Source organism: Dufourea novaeangliae, unplaced genomic scaffold, assembly GCF_001272555.1.
Source record: "Dufourea novaeangliae isolate 0120121106 unplaced genomic scaffold, ASM127255v1 scaffold90, whole genome shotgun sequence".
Classification (NCBI taxonomy): Eukaryota; Metazoa; Arthropoda; class Insecta; order Hymenoptera; family Halictidae; genus Dufourea; species Dufourea novaeangliae.
In genome coordinates this window covers 310,421-330,136 of record NW_015373969.1, presented here as the reverse complement: position 1 = coordinate 330,136, position 19,716 = coordinate 310,421, and the positions used below count along the sequence as shown (strand labels likewise).

General features: G+C 44.4%; 1 protein-coding gene across 1 annotated transcript in view; it reads left to right on the top strand.

The window, feature by feature from the left end:
• LOC107186814 (zinc finger protein rotund-like) overlaps positions 1-19,716 on the top strand; it is a 111,573-nt gene that overhangs the window by 28,572 nt on the left and 63,285 nt on the right. The window contains exons 2-4 of the mRNA XM_015574754.1: positions 3,354-3,422; positions 3,524-3,560; positions 17,507-17,682. Coding sequence (XP_015430240.1) covers positions 3,354-3,422; positions 3,524-3,560; positions 17,507-17,682 — 282 coding nt within the window. The remainder of the gene's footprint in view (positions 1-3,353; positions 3,423-3,523; positions 3,561-17,506; positions 17,683-19,716) is intronic.

The window sequence follows — 19,716 nt, the reverse complement described above, 5'->3', positions numbered from 1 at the left end:
CTCTGTTTCTCTTCTCCGCCACCCATCCCTGTACACCCACCCTTCCATCCTTGTGATTTTTTTCCCCGGCCACCCTCCGACGCCGGGCGTCGGCGTCCTTTTGCTATCGGGACGCTCTCTCGACTATCGGCCCCCGACCACCTACACCGACGTACGGAATAGAGAAAGATAGAATGAGAGACGGGATGTGGAAGGAGGCGGAGGGGGTGGCTGCAGCGCCTGGATGCGAGCTAAAATGTAGTTTTTTTTGCTTCCTTTCTTTATCTTCCCTTCGAGCTGCTCGTGGTAGGTTGGATTACCAATCCGGGGATCGTGGAGCACGTTTTCCCATTTTTTTCCCTCCTTTTCGCTCTACTCCACCTACCCCCCCTCTCGGTGTGTTCACCCTGGACGTAAGGGTTGTGGCACGGACGGAACTACCACCCCGTCAGGTTTCCTGGATACATAGAGATTATCCACTCGAAATTTTTGGAACTCTATGCCCGCAAAGGCAAAGAAAGAAAGAATTTGTTCTGGGTGATATAAACAAAGTTAGGATCTGAATGAAAAGTGACAACATTGTTAGGGATGTAGGTATCACGTTGATCTATTCCGAGAATGAGTCTCTGTCAGTGGGGGTGAATTTTGGTCGAGAAACCGTACCGGTAAATGTCAGAGATATGCCAAGGGATGACATTAGAGAGTCGCAAAGCCCGCTCCCGGGAATCGAAACGCTTCAATTATTCTTCTTCTTCATACGGGAATCCAATTTTAAGCGTCACGTGACCGAGATCACCGGTGCCATATGCCCACAGGCGAGGAATCTAAGGGATGATCCCCGTTCTCTTCCTGCTCAAAAAACGATTTCCTCCTCCGTTAAGTTGAACGCTTCTCCACCTTGCTCTCTTCTCATCTGCTCTACGAACTTTAAAATAGATGTGGTGCATAACGGTGACTTCCGACAGTGCTTGAGAAGTCTCACGTCTACTTACTCACCCCCCCCCCCCCCCCCCCCGAAGTATCTTCCACTCCAGGTGTCTGCTTTCGGGCTGGCGCAAACACCTTCATCATTGTGACATTATTAGAGCAGCTCCATTAAAATCTAGACTGTCTTACAATGGAGATATACTTCGTTGTCTAAGAATATTTTATCCTAATAAGGGATTTGAAAGCTACCCTTAAGATCATACAGAAAAGAGAACAGAGAGAATATCTGGGTCGAGTCTTCTTTTCCCTGAAATTACCGACGAATGGCACGCAATATCCACAGGGATTTCCTCACATATCTCAGAGGGGGAGGGTTAACCTCGACGTAAAGGGCGTCGCTGACCAACCCTCACCTTCCCTGAAAATGCATATCCCTTCGTGGTTCCTTGGAGTTTCTCTTAAGAATCGGGATCGTTTCACGAGCCACCTGTAGAGCGACAGACGAAAGTATCGCCCTTATGGTGTCCCTTCGTTCGGTTTTCTAGGTCAGGCCCTACACCGCTCGGATTTACGGGGGCGTAAAATTTGGCCCGCGAAGTGGCCGTAATATCGATTCTTCTGCCACGGGGGTGGGAACCGGTTCGATGGTTCGAACGACGCTAAAAAAAATAGATGAATACATAAAAATGTTATATCACGAGAATCGATCATTTTCAACCTCTTAGAGTCTAAGACTTAGACGTTACCCGCGTTCTATCAATATTTAACGATGTCTCGCGGAAAAATTACCCTCCAAACAAGTAAAACTTCACTTCGAAATGATGAAACGTCATTTCAATTCGTCTTCTGTATTCTTCGCTCGTCTGTGGAAAATTTTTTCTCTTCGCCCAGACGATAAATTTACACAACCCTGGCTCCGAGACATGCCGAAAATAGACCGCCCTCGAGTCTCCCCTTACAGATCACATTCCGAGTCCTTCGAGAAGGATACGTGACCACACACAATGTCCTTCGCGTTAGAGGGTGGCTACGGGGTCGTCTGTGGTTTAGGGGGTCATGAGAAGGGAAACGAGGTCATCTCTCGGCGTTCTCGGTGTGTTCTGCAGGTCCGAGCGCCTATTACGATCTGTGTGTTCAAATCACCCCCACTGTACCGTTCCAATACTGTAGGTGGACACGCTTAATGTTATGGGAATACACAGTTCAGGGACTGGAACGAATTTTCTCCTAGGCAGCAATTAGTGGGGCGCCGAATGATTTACCGGGGACAAATTTGAAAGATTCAGGGAACTCTCTAGCGAGATTTAGGGCCGTTTACTTTTAACACGGGCTCTTTGGGGTGGTGAGTCGATCGAATTTCCATACAACGATCATTTGAAATTTATTTAATGTAGATAAACAGGCATAGCCCTTTTGTACAAAAAAGTTATACTACGATGAAAATGAACAGCGAACTTTGTGCGATTGTATGACGGGAATGAGATGAAATTAGGTGTAGTTACGCTATTATCATTAAATATATAATAAAATTCGTGGACCATCGATCTTCAGCATCCTCCCCGTGGATGTACCATTAATAACTCACATAACTCAGCCACCCTCGTAACCGCGTAACAATTTACACGTTGAGAAACACCGTTCGCGTGGGTTGAATTGTTTATCTCCGCAGAAGGCCTAGTGATGCCCAAGGTCACAGGCCAGGCTTGCCACCAGCCTCGTCTGTGTTGTGTCTAGACAGTGTTTCCCCCGCCCCCTCTTCATCCCCTTTGCCATCCGCGACCCTCTGCTCCGTCACCCACCACTTGGACTGTGCCTCCACCCCCCGTCGACGCATCACACTCCACCACCTTGCCAACCCTCAGCGTTACACCTACACACTACCCCTTTGCCACGGTGCTCCCCAATTATCGAGCTACCCCTTTCAGTTTTCGGAAAGGTACACACACAGGATAGTTCGACGAAAGTTCTCGAGCGAACTGTACCACTGTGTTCTTAACCGTAGATTACGAAAGTGTCGTAAAAATTACGCTCTCAAAATACAAAATGCTTAGATAGCTTTATGTTGTGCACATAATGTTAACGTTTGTCCTGGATGTGATACTTAATCGTTTCAATGATTTTTTACACCGTAGTCCTTCGAAAGTGTAATCGTTCGAAAGATTTGTACCAAAAGATCAATACAAGTATTATATTTCCAAATTGCACACGGTTGTCTTTGAATAGTAAATTTTACGAAAGTTTCGTAACAACGTAGTCCACAGTGGAGTATCGTAATCTAGGGTTAATCAACGTTATCGGACGAGCTCTTGAATAAAATTCTACCGTAATTTAGCTCGTCCCACAACGATGTAATACATATTTCTTTTTCAATGCACGAGGTAACGACCCTTTTTAAATGAAATATATATTCGCGAGGGTAACGGTGTCCCGTGGTCTTTCTGTTCCAGCAATGCAACCCCCACGACAAGGAGAGCGACTACTGGGGTGGCGGACGGGGCACGAAACAAGGTTACGAGGTGAGCCAGCCGGTTGCACGTTACATTAAATCGTACAGACGGGAATTTTCGCGGGCCCCGTGCTAATTCTACTTAGTGAAGCGCAGCACTTTCTGTTGCAGGCGAAAATGAACGCGGACCACGGCCAGCTGCAGAAGGGTGAGTAGTGTCCTTCTTGCCTAATTCACCCCCAGTTCCGTTTTAATTGCCCGAAAATTCGCGTCGGCTGAGAAGCATCACCGTAATTATGCGCTGCTGCCCTCTCGACCTTTCCTCCCATTCCACCCCCAGGTGGGGAGAACGTTTCGACCGTTGAATAAACGTGGAGCGCCGCGCAAATATTGGCATTCGATGCTCGATAGCGCGCGGCTATTCGCGGATATTGAAATAACAGAGGGTCCAACGACGAGGAACTTCTTTTTTCCTCGATTTTTTATCGAAACGGGGGGTGCGAATTTTTGGTTCAGTGTAGGCTCTAGATGAAAAGTGTACAGTAGGGTGATTCTTACGTGAACATATTTCTGATGGAACTGAGATATCTTTATGTTTATGAGAAATAAGTTAATATTAATAGATACGTATATTTTTCAAGGTATATTTTGAAGGTACTGGGGGAAACTTATAAGGTACTATAAGGGTTAAGTACTACCCTTGTGTACAGTTTGGTGACCCGTCTGGGAATGCGAGTAGGTAGCCTTTCAAAGATAACTCGATTAAAACTCTTATCTCGACGCGAAAGAAAGTTTATAACCGAGAATTACACAGCTCGTTAGTTTAACGTGATTCTCGTGTTCGTCTCCTCGTCGAGGAAGAACCAGTCTCCGACGAGAGGCACGAGTAGAAAAAGAAATAGTCGTTGTATCGCGTGAACCGTTTCACCAGCTATCTCAGACAGCCGGAGATCCAGTAGATGATTTCACCTTGCCGCGAATGCGAAGTTTATTATTAGATAATACAACAGCAGGAGAGACCTTTGGCTATCCCCAGAACCATGACTAGGTGGTAGGGAGGGTAGAGAGACGGAGAAGCAGAAAGAGAGGGAAACAGAGCGGGCCCCGGAGCTGACGCACGATACGTGTGTAAACAGTTCGTATGGCCCGTTCGCTGTCTGAAACCGGTTGTGACTTTGCATCCGTGACGTAAGATCGTCGATTAGGATCGAATCCAGGTGGGAGGAGGTGGGAGGGGAGGTGGGCAGCCGGGGAACCGGGCAAAAAACACGTGTGAACGCGAATTTATCATTCCGCCGCTGTGTCCCCCGTGTCCGAGATCGTTTATTTTTCACCTGTTACCGGTCCGCTTCCTCTCGCGCCTTTTGTCCTTCGTTTTACGCTCCTACGGACTTTCCGTCTTCCGCATCTGCCTTTTTTTTCTCTGTACCCCCTCGAGCTTTCTTTCGCTCTTTTTCTTGCGAGCCGATGAAATGGGTCAAGTTCGCGTGGCACTGGTTCCAGTCCCTCCCTTTTTTTTCTTTCCCTCTTATTAAAAGTTTACGCAGATGAATCTGACAACACGCGACCCGTGGATATTGGGGGGTCCCTCCACTTCTGGTCCCTTTTTAATACAGAGCTGTTTAGAACATTTTTAACATTTTTACGGATTCCCCATGTTCACAATCTTACGAGAAATGAAAATTTACGAACAGTTCATTTCCTCGGTCAAAGGGTTTATTAACCCTTTACAATCGTATGTACAGTATGAGGTTCAGATCGTATGACCAGTAGAGTACTACCCATGCCATAGCGTGCTACGACCGCAAAGGGTTAAATTAAAAATTATATAGAAACCTTATCTATTTTGTTTCTGATTTATTATTAATTTTGCAGCACGTTCGAATCTGTTAAAAATTTTTTATATTAATGAGACGTGAAATAAAGATTTCTAACAGAAACGTATGAAAGCACGCTGTCTGATCATGGTCAACATCATTCCACTGTCGCTCAGGCATTCAACGGTAGAAATCGATCGAAGATTACCTACCTTATCGCTGATTTTTCTGCTCGTTCTTCCCTTATTTATGTTTCCAAGTTAAAACGTCGCGTCGTCGAGGGGGTCGGAATCATCGATTCCCGTTTCCCGAAGCCGAGCAAACGCCGGCAATGACCTAGGCTGTTGATCGACCCCCGCCATTCTTTCACCGGTGCGCTCCCCGAAGGGATTAAGTAATCGGTGGCTTCCACGCGTAAAAGGTGAAGCACGTTTCCATAAATGTTTTTCACTGCCAATGGCACGCGCGACGTGTCGTGTAGATCGGCCATTTACGAGACACGCGCGCTTTCCCCACCGACGGCGACGGCGGCGCCCCGTGTATAACCGATTCACCTGATAAGTGAAAAGAACCGGGGCAAAAAGAGTAGTCGCCGCCTGTGCTCGTTCACCGGATCCTTGTTTTCCCGATGTCGATGATGAAAACAGACGACAGTTATTCTTTCGTTCGTTCAGTCGTTGATTGAAGTTGCCCAGAAGACTTGTACTATTGTCATAAGATTGAGAATCTAGAAAGTAGATCTACTAGAATCTAAGCTTACCTTGAGTATTTACGTTAATTAGACCGACTGAGTAGTTCATCGTATACATATAACTGTTTCATCGCCGAAAATTTTGTGTTAATGGATCAAAGTATCTTTTAGATCCCAAAAATGGTATTACAGAATTAACCAATAATTGTCGCCCAGAATTCCATCTGAAAGGTATATACGAAAACGAAAACAATATTCACGGGGACACATGCGCGCGTTAGAACGAGGCTGCTTAACGTATTCATCAATCTCGGTTCGAAACACCGTGTTAACCACCTGTGGCGACACAAAGAGGCGCGCGCTCTCCGAGGAAATATAAAGCCCTCGCCGCGACTATCACGGTACGAGCAAACAACAGAAGAGTAGCCGCGACGGAGGTGAGGCTGCTGTTGCAGCTGCGGATCCACGCATAGGTGAAAGTCGTTATCTGTTACTTTAACGAGCCAGCCGGGGCATCACACGGGATCGGGGAGGGCCGTGGAGGAATCGCTTCGCGGCTGGGAATTACCATGGCGAAGCCGGTGCTCTTGGGTCATTAGAGTCAGCCATTCAGCCGTTCGTTGCGATTGCGTTTTCGAGTAACGGAAGTCGTGACGAAACTCGCCTCGAGAACCGAGTGACACCAAAGCCATTTACCGTCAATTTGTAATTTTCGACCGTGGAAGGGGAACTTCGTTCCTTCGCGAGCTGTCAGAATGGAATTACTCTGAGTTCCAGAATTGTATATTCGTTAATTCGACAGAGTAACGTCACTGCCGGCCGATCGAACGCGTTAAGTAATGACTCAATCCCCCGGATCGGCGCTCGAACCGTCATTATTATCGCCTCGCGTGTGCTCGAATCGAATCCCAGGAACATTTTCATCCCTGAAATCAGCCCCGGAGCGGTCTCGCGTAAACGTTTCCTCGACTAGTTCCCCTTAATGCACGGATCGCATGTCGCCGAAATTCCGGTCGAAAGAGCAAGGCCCCCCGTTCACCTCTCCTCCTCCCTGATTCGGCGTCTTGTGGCGAGTTTTGGCCTCGTAAAAGTCGAACGGAAAGAAACTACGTGTGTAGTTTCGGCGGAATCAGAAACGGAGGGAATGGTTGCGAGAACCCACGGTTTCGAAACCGGTAGCTCGCGGTTTCCGCAGAGGGTTTTCTCTCTAATGAAGATAAATATCGTAATCTCGTATCGGACTAACTTTTTATTCTCGTATCCCGTTTCAGATTTGCAAACGGATACGTGTATCGTTTTGCTAACTATGAGCCACCTGATGCGCTGTCATCAGCATGAACCTTTTATCGTCACGAACCCAATTCTCTAAAGTTCAATTGTTATTGAATTATTACTATTTCTACACTCTTGTTGATTGCAAATTAAATACAACAGATAGATTTATTCGAAGAACAACGATTTTTTTGGATTTCGTTAATTTTTCTACATATAGGCGTAAAAAAAAACGTGCGGCAGTTACCGGTAAGTGATCAGGAACTGGGTCCGTAACGGTACAGATTTGTATTGTTTTTTCGTTTTGATAGCACAGAGGACTCAGAGATTTATGGATGAATCTTAAAGAACTCTGGAGTTTCCCAGAGTCCTTTAAAAGGATCGTATGAATCTGTAGGATCTTTTTGCAGTAAATTCTCTCCGATAGAATTTTCAGTAAACATTTTAAGTCGAATATAGGGCGATAAATTCCTGTATCGCTTGTTTCACCGTCATTCGGGACAAATGACGGCGATGAGACCGATATCTAAAGCGTCCTTTGAAGTTCCTTTCTCGGTCGACGGGCGGGTAGATTTCAAGGGAATTCACCGTCGAGAAAAGGGCTCGTTTCCACGGGCCCATGCTTCCGTAAAGCGACGTGTAAATCGACTCGTTCCTCATCGGCGGAACGGCGTCGTGATATAAAATCCAGGAACGACATCGTAAAACTTCGTTGCCCGGCGGTAAAATCTCCGGGGAAAGCCATCAAACTCCGCGAAGGGAGGGGGAAAAAAATACCGGCGGGAAAACCGTAAAAACACCTGAACTACCGATCACACCGTAGCTAGACGATCGCCAGACGATGTGTCTGCTGGCCGAGAAAACCCTTCAACAGCCTCTTGGAACTCCCGCTGTAAAAAAATATATATAAATGTCTCTTCCCACCGTTTGAAATATCTGCTTTTCTTCTCCTTCGAACTTTGACGATTTCAGCGATTTTCCTTGAAGTGAATCGCGTCTTCGATTCTTTACTTTAGACTACCGGAGTTATCCGTTTCGGGACACTAACAGAACTCGAAATTCAGAGCAGTGCATATGTTATATCTATATATATATAAATTTTTGACCAAAAAAGAACACTTCTTATGAAAACAGTTTAAAGGTTACTGTTACCATCCAGATGGCTTCACTAGCCCGATTCCTCATTCGTAACCCACACGAAAAAGATTGCAAGATTCAACATTCGAATCGAAAAGTTGATTCTTTAGTCATTCGATCCGGGGAACGATCGCGTTAAACATTTCGATGTTCCACAGAGATTCCCTGGTCGGTGGAAAAGGAGAAAAACAAATGGTTCGATATTAGTTGATATTCGTCGGAAAATCTGTTACCCCGGAAATTTCATCGGTGTCTCAGGTGGAAGGTAAGGAAAACGAAGAATTTCCGCGGTGCACTCTGCCTAATGAAAGATCTTTTGAAATACCGAATAAGTCTCTCTCCCTTCCTCGATGATCCTTCGACGTTCGTCGTCTCGCTCTGTGTCCTCCCCACCAAACGGAAGCGTCGTGACCTTCGAAATTGCGCTGCGATACGAGGAAAAATATTTTTAAGAGGCGGACAAGCGTTGAAATTAATATCCGAGAGGACCGGCTCGACCTGTGCGTATATCCCCTTGGAAACTAGCGGGGTCTAATAGTCGCCCGGTGACATAACGACCTTGCCAGCGGTGCATCTGATTTGAATTTTGAAGCCCTCCCCCCACGCCGCCAGTTACCGTCCCGTTTCGGAACCTTCCCGCACAGGACAATGGTCGCCCGAGGCGTCGACTCATCGACCAAAATGTTCTGCCCGCGTGAAAAAACAAAGAATTCCGCGCCGGTGTGTTTCTTCCTTTTGTCGATTTCTTCTTGTCGGAGACGTTGCTTTCGTCATTGGTGTCTCTCTGTGTGTAAAGTATTATAGCGAACGTGAAATCGCACTTACGACGTGAACTTCTGTGAACAGTAGGCGATTTGAAGTTAATCGGAAAGTGTAACAATGTTGGATAGTGATATATGGAAAATAGTGATTGTAAAAAGTGCAACTGGTAAATTGCAAGCTTGAGAAATACGCTACGGATCTGAAGAGCTACAATCGGTGAGTTCGATTAACTCTACTGTTCTCTTGGGATCTATTTGACCTAAAATGAAGATTATAATTCAATAGCTATCATATTTTTAAACATTTGTTTTCAGTATCCAACGCACTTAAATTTCGCGTATACTTTTTGTGTACATATATCCCATTTCTTAAGAACAAATGATTTCGCAGTTCGAATTTGTTTTATTCGTAGAGATACAAACGTGAAAAAGCAACTGAGGAGAACAGCAGGGTTAAAGAGTTTCTTTCCTATAGAATATCTGATATATATTCTGTACAAGGAAATATTTTCAAGATTATTTCGATCGAAGCTCATTCAGAGTCCATTTCGATAACCGAAATCCTCGTTTCCACGTGAATACGCACCCTTTCTAATCTGAATTTTATGTATACATACATATTATATTCTACTATGGATGTTTTACACGTTTCTTGTGCTTCGTCGGCCAGCAAATCGCGATGGATTGACCGTGTTCCCCGTTGCCGGTGATATTTCCCAGCGTTCGACATTTGCATAATTTGCTTCTTAGACTCGAAGCTACCGTTCCCCAGTTCCTCCAACTCTTTTTTTTCTCACACCCCTCCTAAAAGTTAGCTGACTTTTTGTCGGCTCTCTTATCGCTGAACAGAGAAAAAGAGAGAGAGAGAGAGAAAGAGGATACTCGACGGTGCATCGCGAGTCACTCCGGTCGAATGCAAAGTGCGCGCGGAGGCTGGATCCTTGATCCTTCCGACTCGATGACGTCAGGATCGCTCGCGACAACAATCGATCGAATATTCATGAACCCCGACGGAGAGCAACGTAGGCCACGGTGTCGCGTTCACCGCGATTACGACAGCCGATCTTAATGGCCCGAACGAGAGTCGCGTAATGATAGCAGGTGAACAGATTTTATTATTCTTCTCGACACCGAGAAGAAGATTTTCTTTTTTCCTCGACTCTTACACATTTTCTATCCTCTCGAATACCGTACACTAGTGTTCTCTAGAATTCAAAAACCATTCTAATTGATAATCTGTAAAATATTCGTTAATACCATAGTTTAGTTTCACTCCGTTGGTTATTTTATTCTTTCTTTCTCTTGTAATTAACGATCATCTGTATTTTCTTTTTTTATTTCTTTTATGCGATCGTGCATTATCTTTCAAAGTGTAACAGATTATCGAATTGATATTTACGCAAGTTGGTTGACACGAATATGGTACAGAAAGCAGACGAGAGGCCAGGGATAGGAAAACGTAGAAAAAATTTGTTAAGAAAAACAGGCAAAGCGTGATCAATGCCCAAGTGGGAATCTATGCCAGGAAATTATTTTTTCGGCCTGAATTTTTTGCCTACGTTTTATGAAAAGGTATTTACAACGGACGATCATATGTTCAAGAAAGAAGGAATTCTCGAGGCCCGCGATGAATCCAGCGTGATCGCTCTCGCCCCCTTCCTACGAAAGAGGCAGCCTCGTCGAATTCCGGCTCGTTTCGACGCAGCTGGTAAACAATTATAAACATGTGTCACAATGGAGACAATTGCCGCGCTCCCACGACCATTAGCCGCGTTTCCCGCGGGCCTAAGTTCCGCAAAAGGGCCTCCTTCGTTTTCGCGATTCGTGTTTGTCTATTCAAATTTCAGTCCAATCGTTTCCCAGCCATGTTGCCCAAATTTACGTAAAAATTAATAAGAATAATACATTTATGTACCAAAACACAGTGCACAATACGATAAAGGAACGTTAAGGCAATAAGATGTAGACGAAATTCATTAAAAATCTGTTTTCGATCAACCAAAGGTCACGGTTACTACATTATCCGGATGGCTCGACGATCCATCCACGTTACACTAACCGACAAAGTCGTCGAGAGTATTTAATGGCTGCGCAATTTCGTGCTTAATTCGAAATTTTTGTTCTTTTTCATTCGCTTCTTAACCACATCCATCAGACAATCCGTGTTCCCGCAATTACGTCTCGCCGCGCATTGTCTGCTCGAGGACGGTGGCAGCAGCGTTTCAACAGCTTCCGGTCCAACGGAACGATTTTTCGGTTCTTCAGAAGATGATTTACTTATAAACGCGCGCGCACACACACACACACGAGTACCAGTCGAACTAACAGAACGGTTGAAAAAACAACGAGGAGGTCGTTGCAGTTTTCGATTCTTCTTCGTGCAAGAAGAAATTGAAACGACTAGAAAACGGAGACAATAAAAAGGCGCGAGAGATTTCCTAAAGTATCGACGTCTGTGAAACAGGGCTAAGGAGAAACGAAAGACTCGTTGGAGCGAGAAGCCGTGACAAAGAACGTGGCAAAAGGAGAAAGAAAAACGACGGTTTTCACCCGCGGAGGCGCCGAAACAGTGTCTCGCGATAATTTCATTAAAGTTACACGTCGCGTAGAAACGCCCGCGGGGCCCTCTTGACGTCATGGCCGTCATTAATGATCCCGGGCGAGATGAAAACGCGCGACGGAATTAACACGCTGGCGACTCTCGTCACGGACGATGCTGTTGTGTTTTCGCTAGAAGACTCGATCAGGACAATTCATTTCTGCTGAAAGATGTGACCATAGACAAGGAAAGTTGAAAAGTAGTTAATAGTGTATCCATTGTGTTCTGTCATTATAGCGGAGATGGCCTAAATATGGCCAACCTCGAGTATATTTTCCTAATTCTTTAAAATAAAAGTCACAAAGGTTCAGCTAATTGTACGTACATATGACAGAATAATATCGGTTATTAGGAGAAAAATATGTCAGGTCGACACAAAGGACGAATCGAGGGTTAAATTATTCCGTGTTGATTACCGAGGCTAAATGGGTCGAACAATATTTGTTCACCTTTGGCAACGTCCCCGGTGACATTTCATGATCGAGCTAAATTACCTAGATAAGATCATTTGCAATGTTAATGCGCCGGCGATGCGTTATGTTATATTAATCTCGCCGCGCCGAAATATATCGGCAAAAGCAAGGAAACTCGCGACGAAGAAACATAAAGAACGAGATGTAGTCGCAATAAATTCCCCTCGGATTAGCATCGCTTCAAAACACTTGGACCGGGATCAGAAAAATGTTAATCGTCCACGGATCACGGCCCGAGTAAACACCCAAACCAAAGACGAATCTGCATCCTGTATCGAAAATTTCGGATTTCGCTGAAGAAAAGGTGGAATATTGTCCCGCAGACGGGGAATAACAAAAAATCTCCTGAAGAAATCGATGTATCTCGTTCCGGTTCGCACCAATTACGTTGCGTTTAAGCTTAGGTGTCGCTTTTATTTCCATTTCAACTCACATATGTGCAATATCTTTGTCTTCGAGATTCTTCTACTTCAAAAAAAAAAAAGTATATTCTTTATATAACTTTTAACGTTGCCACATAAGCTCTTGTATTATATTACAATAATTTGTTTAATAGTTTGGTTTCCTGAAAGAATTCGATTTTTCTAACGTTAAGTCATCCAAAAATTCTCTAGAAAGGGAAGTATCGCAGTATCGGTGTTATTTTAACAACAAAGGTAAACACAATGAAGTGAACCGTGGGTGGTGGGGGATTGCACAGAATAGAAACGAAACGAGAGCAGAGGGTTGTTGCGACGAAAATTGTTCCTGGCCGTTTGTCTCCTATGATTTTCTTGGAACGCGCGCGGAGGATCGCGTGCGCCGAGTGACACAGAAAATTGCGATTCTCGATTGAAGGTATCGACGTGAGTGCCAATATATTTTTTTCTCCCCCGTCCTCCCGCCCCGTTCAGTTCGCCGAGTCATACCTATTGCATCTTGGAGCGATCGAAATTGCCATTCGAAGATCGATACAGTTACGAGGAACAGGACATGTATCATTACCGTCGTTTTGCGGAATCAGCGTGTATACGCGCCTGTAACAACGGAGATTACAGCATTGCGAAACTATACATTGGCCTTGGTAAAAAAAAAAAAAAAAAAAAGAAGACACGTTGATCGAAGTTAAATAGAATGGATCGGTCCAACCACGTTTCTCACCGCGTGGATCACGAACACGTCAGTTGTTGACAAATGGAACTCACGTCGAAAACAGTCGTCGATCGTAGGAAAATATCGGTTCGATCTGATCAAATTCGTTCCTAAATGGTGCAAACGGTACGTTCGAACGCCTGATATCTCGATTTTGAAAAGGTCGTAGACGATCCACGAGGACAGAAACACAGCGTGTACGCAGTTTTCCGCGGTTGCGATATCGCGTAAGGTAATTACCGGCCGAAGGGGAAACCTGCGCCCTCCCCGTCGCCGATCGACTCCTTGGAGAACGAGAAAGACGGATCGGATCTCCCCGGTGCACAAGATCACGCATGCTAATGGTAATTATCGGGTTCAAGCGCGCTGGAAAGATCAATTAGTTGTGCCGCGAGGAGAACGGTTACGTGGTCGCGATTCTGCGACGCCGCCGGTTCGACGAAAAATACGATGTCTCTGTGTTATTGAAATGAACAGGAACATGGTCCCGGTTAAAAAAGAAACCGAGGAAGGAATAATAATCGTGGGTTCGATAAACGTTTAATGGAACAATCGTGAATTAAAAACATGCCGTGGCGAGAGATGAAACGATTCTCGAAACGAACCGGGAAAAGACAAACCACTGGAGGAAAACTGGGGTCAAAACTTTCCTTATCGTTTTTTTTTTCTTCAGATTGTATTGCCTTGCACCGTTAATTAACAAATCGTGAATTGTCTTGAATGAAAAATCTTTTTTTAGAGTAATGAAACCGAGTAGTGAGATCAACGACGAGAGGTTTACTCGAGGGGCGAAGTAAAGGATGGCAGAAGCTTGAGGTGAAATTAAAAAAAAAGTTTCTCGCGGAAAAAAAAGTCCCAGGTTATCCGCGATGCAAATTCCCTGCGAATTGAATTTCCAGCTCGAATTAAAAATCCCGGGGCCTCTCGGTACGCCTGAACATACACAGCACGGTGAAACGTGATTTGCAAAAATTTTCAACGTCGCGTTAACACGCGGCGACGCTCGTCACGGTTTAACAAGGAGATTAATTAGCGTTGCGATCCGCTCTCCGTCACCGCTATTGACAGCAGGTATTTAACCGTTTATTATTCGTCCCGGATTTCGTTTCGGATCCAGATCGAGGATCAACGATATATCTACATATGCATATACTCTCTGTCTAGTCGCTCTTGATTTTTACGGTTGAATGTTTCCTACCATTGATTCAATGGCTTCATCGTTTCCACGGCTACGAACCTTTGGTCGAATGCTAATTAACACTGGGACTACAAAACAAATCAAAATGGCTGTTTAGTATACTCTCATAACGACGATTAAAATTTTATAACAATACATCTCCTCAGATGTTTTGCAATAGTTATTGCAATATGAAAGTGAAGAAATCAGTTGACTTATAGATTTGTATATTTTCAAAAGTTTGTCATGTTCATCGACCGATAGAAATAGATATATGGGAAGATTGCCGAATTTGGACCATAGAACTCACATTGCAGACTACACATACAAAATACAGACCATACAACTTTGCTTACACATCACAAGTTCCAGTACTGATCCAAATTAGGCAATATGTTTATCGTCACATAAAAAAAAAACGTTGTATCAAAAGAAGAAAGAAAATTTCAGACTGTAACCTTTAAATTTTGCATTTGATTCGTAGCAAGTAACAATACACACTGCGTTGGTTAGCAATATTAATCGTTCGATAATTGGCCGTTCATTTCCCCCACCGATCTAATGAAATTCCGCGAGTTCCTTTCAATTTTATAAATCCCCGATGGGTACAAGGGTCTGACAAATGAAAAGTTGTACACGCGGGGCAGAAAGAGGCGAAAAAGGTTGGGGGCGGGCGACCAGAGCGTCGAAACCGAGCCGGTTAAAAGCTGCAAGGTAATTCGGTTCCCCGGCTCTCGAGGAACTGCTCCCGTAATTGAATCTTATTTCATTTTTTTTTCCTTTTCTTCTTCAAGATGTCCGATGGCTCGCAAGGTCGACCGCGCGATAGTTTTTCTCTTACCGGCCGGAAACAGATCAGATACGTAATTCATTACACAGCTTCCTCCGTTTAATGCCTCCTAATGCTTCCGCCCAGTTTTTGTGCGAGAAGGGGGGCCGAACCGACTTTCTTGGCGCACTAAAATTCATCTTACAGGAAAGACGACCTCGTCGGGGGCCCTACGAATGAAAGGGGGAATTGGGAATGCTATAAATTCGCAAGGGAAGAACCATGAGTCAGAAAGCCAGTAGCAGACTAGGGCTGTTACGAATATTCGAATAACTCAAATACTCGAATATTTGAATAGCAGTAGAATTCAATTTGGTACTCGAATATTCGAATATTCGAAGTGATCGAATTTTAAATTGTACTGAATAGAAACATACACACACACACACACACACACACAGGAATTTAAACTCTCCTCGATGGTTTTATTAGATCGCCTGGTCGCATCCTTCTACAGGTTGCACGTACACCTTCGTTTCTTAGGTGCACGAAAGTATCTTCATTCGATTTCGCTAGGCGACACACACGATTCCAATGATGCCTTATCATCGTTCTAAACGAGCATAAACGGTCGTTATTAAATCATCATGTATGTAACACGGGTACTTCGACGCGTAAACAAACTTCTGGTTTCTGGTTCCAGTGTCACAGAATTTCCTTCTACTTAAACCGCCTGAGGACGTAAGCAAAGTTAAGTCGATTTCGATGTAACGCGAATGTTTCTTTATCATGAGTTACTGCACTGGTTTAGTTTATCGAAAAATTGTGTATCGGCTATTCCACACAGTTTGGGATTACCGGGAATAAAAGGGCGAAGGAGACGTAAAGAGGTGAAATTGTAATAGACACGAATTGGTTAGAACTACAAGAGCTCGAGCCACGCACACAGAGAACGGATGCACCTGGCAGGTGCGCCAGTGTGCACGGCTATCTCGATATCGAGAACTCGACATTAACGACAAGCCACTCGTAACGTAGGATCACTCGTCCTTGCAACCTGGCTGGATCCTTGCCCCCTTGGTGTGTTGCGTCAATCGGTCCGCGTGCCCCATTCCATGCCGCGATCGTTCGTTCGTTCGAACTCGTGCAATTCTTCATATCGCTCCGGTTACCTTCCATTAATTATCCACGTGGACGTTTATCACGGTCGTTTCGCGAGATTTTCGACGGGGTGAACGATTCGGTAGGAATAAAATTTTATCGTTCACTTATCCGCCGTCCAGAGTGCTAGACGAAACAGTCGACTTTATCGGTTTTCTGCTGATGGAAATTTTCGAAATAAGGTTCTCGAAATATCGTTTCCGAATAATGAATGTTATGTTCAAGAGAAGTGTATTATTATTACTTTTTATTCGTGGTAATAACCCATGTAACGATTCAACATTGTAACCGAGCGATTGCTCAAACTGGTCGCCACTTAATTCGATTGTACCGCTAATAATCGAAATTCTGATACCAATCTCGTGGTAACGGTACGTTTTTTTTTATTTAAATATCACGGCTATGCTTCTGTAGATTGTTATATCTTCCATCTGGAATTGTTTATCGCCATCACACAAAAGTCGAGAATATGGACAGCCGCAAAAAAACGGTCAAACGGGTGTACCGCCATTGGAAATTTCTGTAACAATATTTATTTCCGTTTCATCGCGTGTAATGCTCTCTAATTATTACCCTTTTATTCGCGATCGCGCGTCCCGATAAACGCAAGCGGAATTCCTTGAATTTTGCACAACGTTTCTCTTCGGTATTAGTCGCCGTGTGCTACCGTAGTTACGTTGCGTCCGATCCATTAGCTTTCGCACATATTACTTTTTTCACTCATTCTCTATTTTATATTCTTTCCCTCTTGGTGAGTGGCAACGTGACTAAATCTTTCTTCCCCGAGCATTACACACCGTTCACCGATCGCTATTCCGTCGACCGTCTCATAAATAAATAAACATTATCCCTACGATAGTCACTTTCTAATCTGACCAGGCCAAACCGCTTCGAAATCTTGCTCGATCCTTTCGGACTTTCAGTCGTCGAAAATACATAAAAACGAGATCGCCATTCTAACTGGATCAGCCGCGCAGAGGCTGATCTATTTATAAATCTCGTTACCGTGTCGTGTGCGCGCGCCTTGACGACAACACAGATTCTGTTTACCGGAAATCGCGGTTAAACCTGTCCGCGAGCGCGTCAACGATTTATCGATCAAGGTAAAGGCACGCATACACTCGGCACGAGATATTCTTCTTAACGCGTATCGACGATGATTCCAGGGGAGGAACAATACCGTGGCGCCGGAGGATCAAGCAGCGGTAGCCCGCCGGCGAGTTTGCTGGTGGTACCGCAACCTTTGACCGTGAAACCCTCTCATCCGTCGCATTTGAATCCCCATCTGGGCGGACCACACTCGCATCCGCCGAGAAAGTACCAGTGCAAAATGTGCCCACAGGTGAGTTCATTTTTTTACTATATTTTTTCCCCCATTTTTCAAACGACAAATGACGTACCATATCTCCCATATCCATGTAAAGCCCTTGGAAAAGGGGTGCAAAGCGTTCAGAACTAAATTTAACTTAATTTAACCCCCTTCTGTGGGCCAATTTTCATTTTCTCTGACTAAAGAATCAATGTAAAGACAAAGAACAGTTACCAAATCCGAACCAATGGGTTAGAAACAGGGCTTACGCGCGAATCCGTCGAAAGTGCAATTAAATTCTCGTGGGAATTAAAAAAGACCGCTGAAAACGTAACTGGACATCTATTTACGAGCCAATAATGGCTCGTTTTACAGTGCTTTAACCCCTTTGCGGGGCCGTTAGGCCCACCCCGAGGCTTCCACGCACAGTGGCGGCTGATTTTTACCGCAGGTACTTTCGTGAAGGCTGCAATTCAACAAAGCCACGAGGGTTATTCGGCTTTCGCCACTGTTGTAAAACACCGGCCATTCAGCCAGCAACCACTTTTCTCCGTTCCTTTTCCCTATCTGTCGCACACTCGAGCCGCCCTTCGACCGACTGCGGCGACGATTCTTGTTCTTTGTTTCTTCCCTTTTTAAAATCACGATACTGTAATTAATTTCCATGGACGAAATTTACCACATATTTCGTGTCGTTCCTTCGAATGGTACTGCTGTTTTATAGAAGAGAATATGAGTAGCCGATGACATTTTTATCCTTCGAATAACCACATATTTTGACTGTTTTTATTACGTTGACTGGTCAGATATACACCTATAAAATTTCTAACAAAATCAAAGAAACTTTCTTCAATAACATCGGAACGTCTTTTGTATTTATAAACCTGAAGTGTATTACTCGTTCTAAAGATAAATTATAGCAGATAAAATGCAGCTAATCACGAATATATTGCTACATCCTAAAAGGGGGCTAAACGAACGCAACCTTTACGCATTCTTTCCACGGACACCGAGCAACTCCCGCACAAGTCCCTCAATTTCTTTTCGGATCCGCGTCAAATCACGTCCCTTGTATAAATTCCCAGGAACTCAGAGAAATGTATTCCACCCCCAGATATCCCGGCGAGTCTTTCACTTTAATACAAAAATCATTTTCCTCGGTTTTCCTGGTGATACCGTGTAGCCCGCGAACACGGCCGTGTATGTATATCGATTTTATTTCTATTTCAATCGGCCATCGTTTCTCTCCCTTCGTAAGTCCGACGATGTGTGTTGTCTGGCCGCAGGTAACAGAGAGAGGGAGAACGGGTTAACCAGGCTGCTTTTTTTCTTTCTTTTTTTTTTTTTCTAAATTTGTGCCCGTCGCACGGCTTGTTTACGACGAGGACAATGCCCGTTTACATCTTGTAATCCACGACGGAGTCGAGGATTAAGGCGCGTCGGAGGGCTCGGATTATCGCGCTTAACTCTTGAACGTCAAACGTTAGGACGCTCTCGATCTTCTCCATGGTGAATCACGTGCCCCTCGCGACGACAATTGGACACGCGTGGTGCTGTTGATTCTGCTAATGAGAAGGAACGATTTTTCTTTTAAGGAAACAACTTACAACGTTGATAATTATTACAGATCGCCTCGAATTCGCCATTTCACAGTTACATATCTCGACATTTGTTTCCTCTGACACTGACATACAGATAATAATAGGCATGGTTTTCTCGACGAAGTATTCCCATCTATCTTTAAAATAAAAGGAAGAACGGTAGTAGGAAAATGTTTTTCTTAGAGAAGAGCCATCTTTCATTAATCTGCTCTTCCCTCGACAGTGTTTTAATATCTTGAGCGAGTTGATTGAGCGAACTCTTGTCGCTATTGGATTTGGAAATTATATTTTACTGGATTATATGTAGTCTTGTTTGCAAATTCTTCGTTGATTTGTTCAGGCTACTAGCAACGTTAATCCTTATCGGTCTAAAGGGTTGCATAAAAAAGTCAAAGAGTCGTAGCAATTTTCTTTTTTCATCCGTTCGAATGGTGGCGTGGGCCGCGGCAGGTAGCGGAAGGGTTAA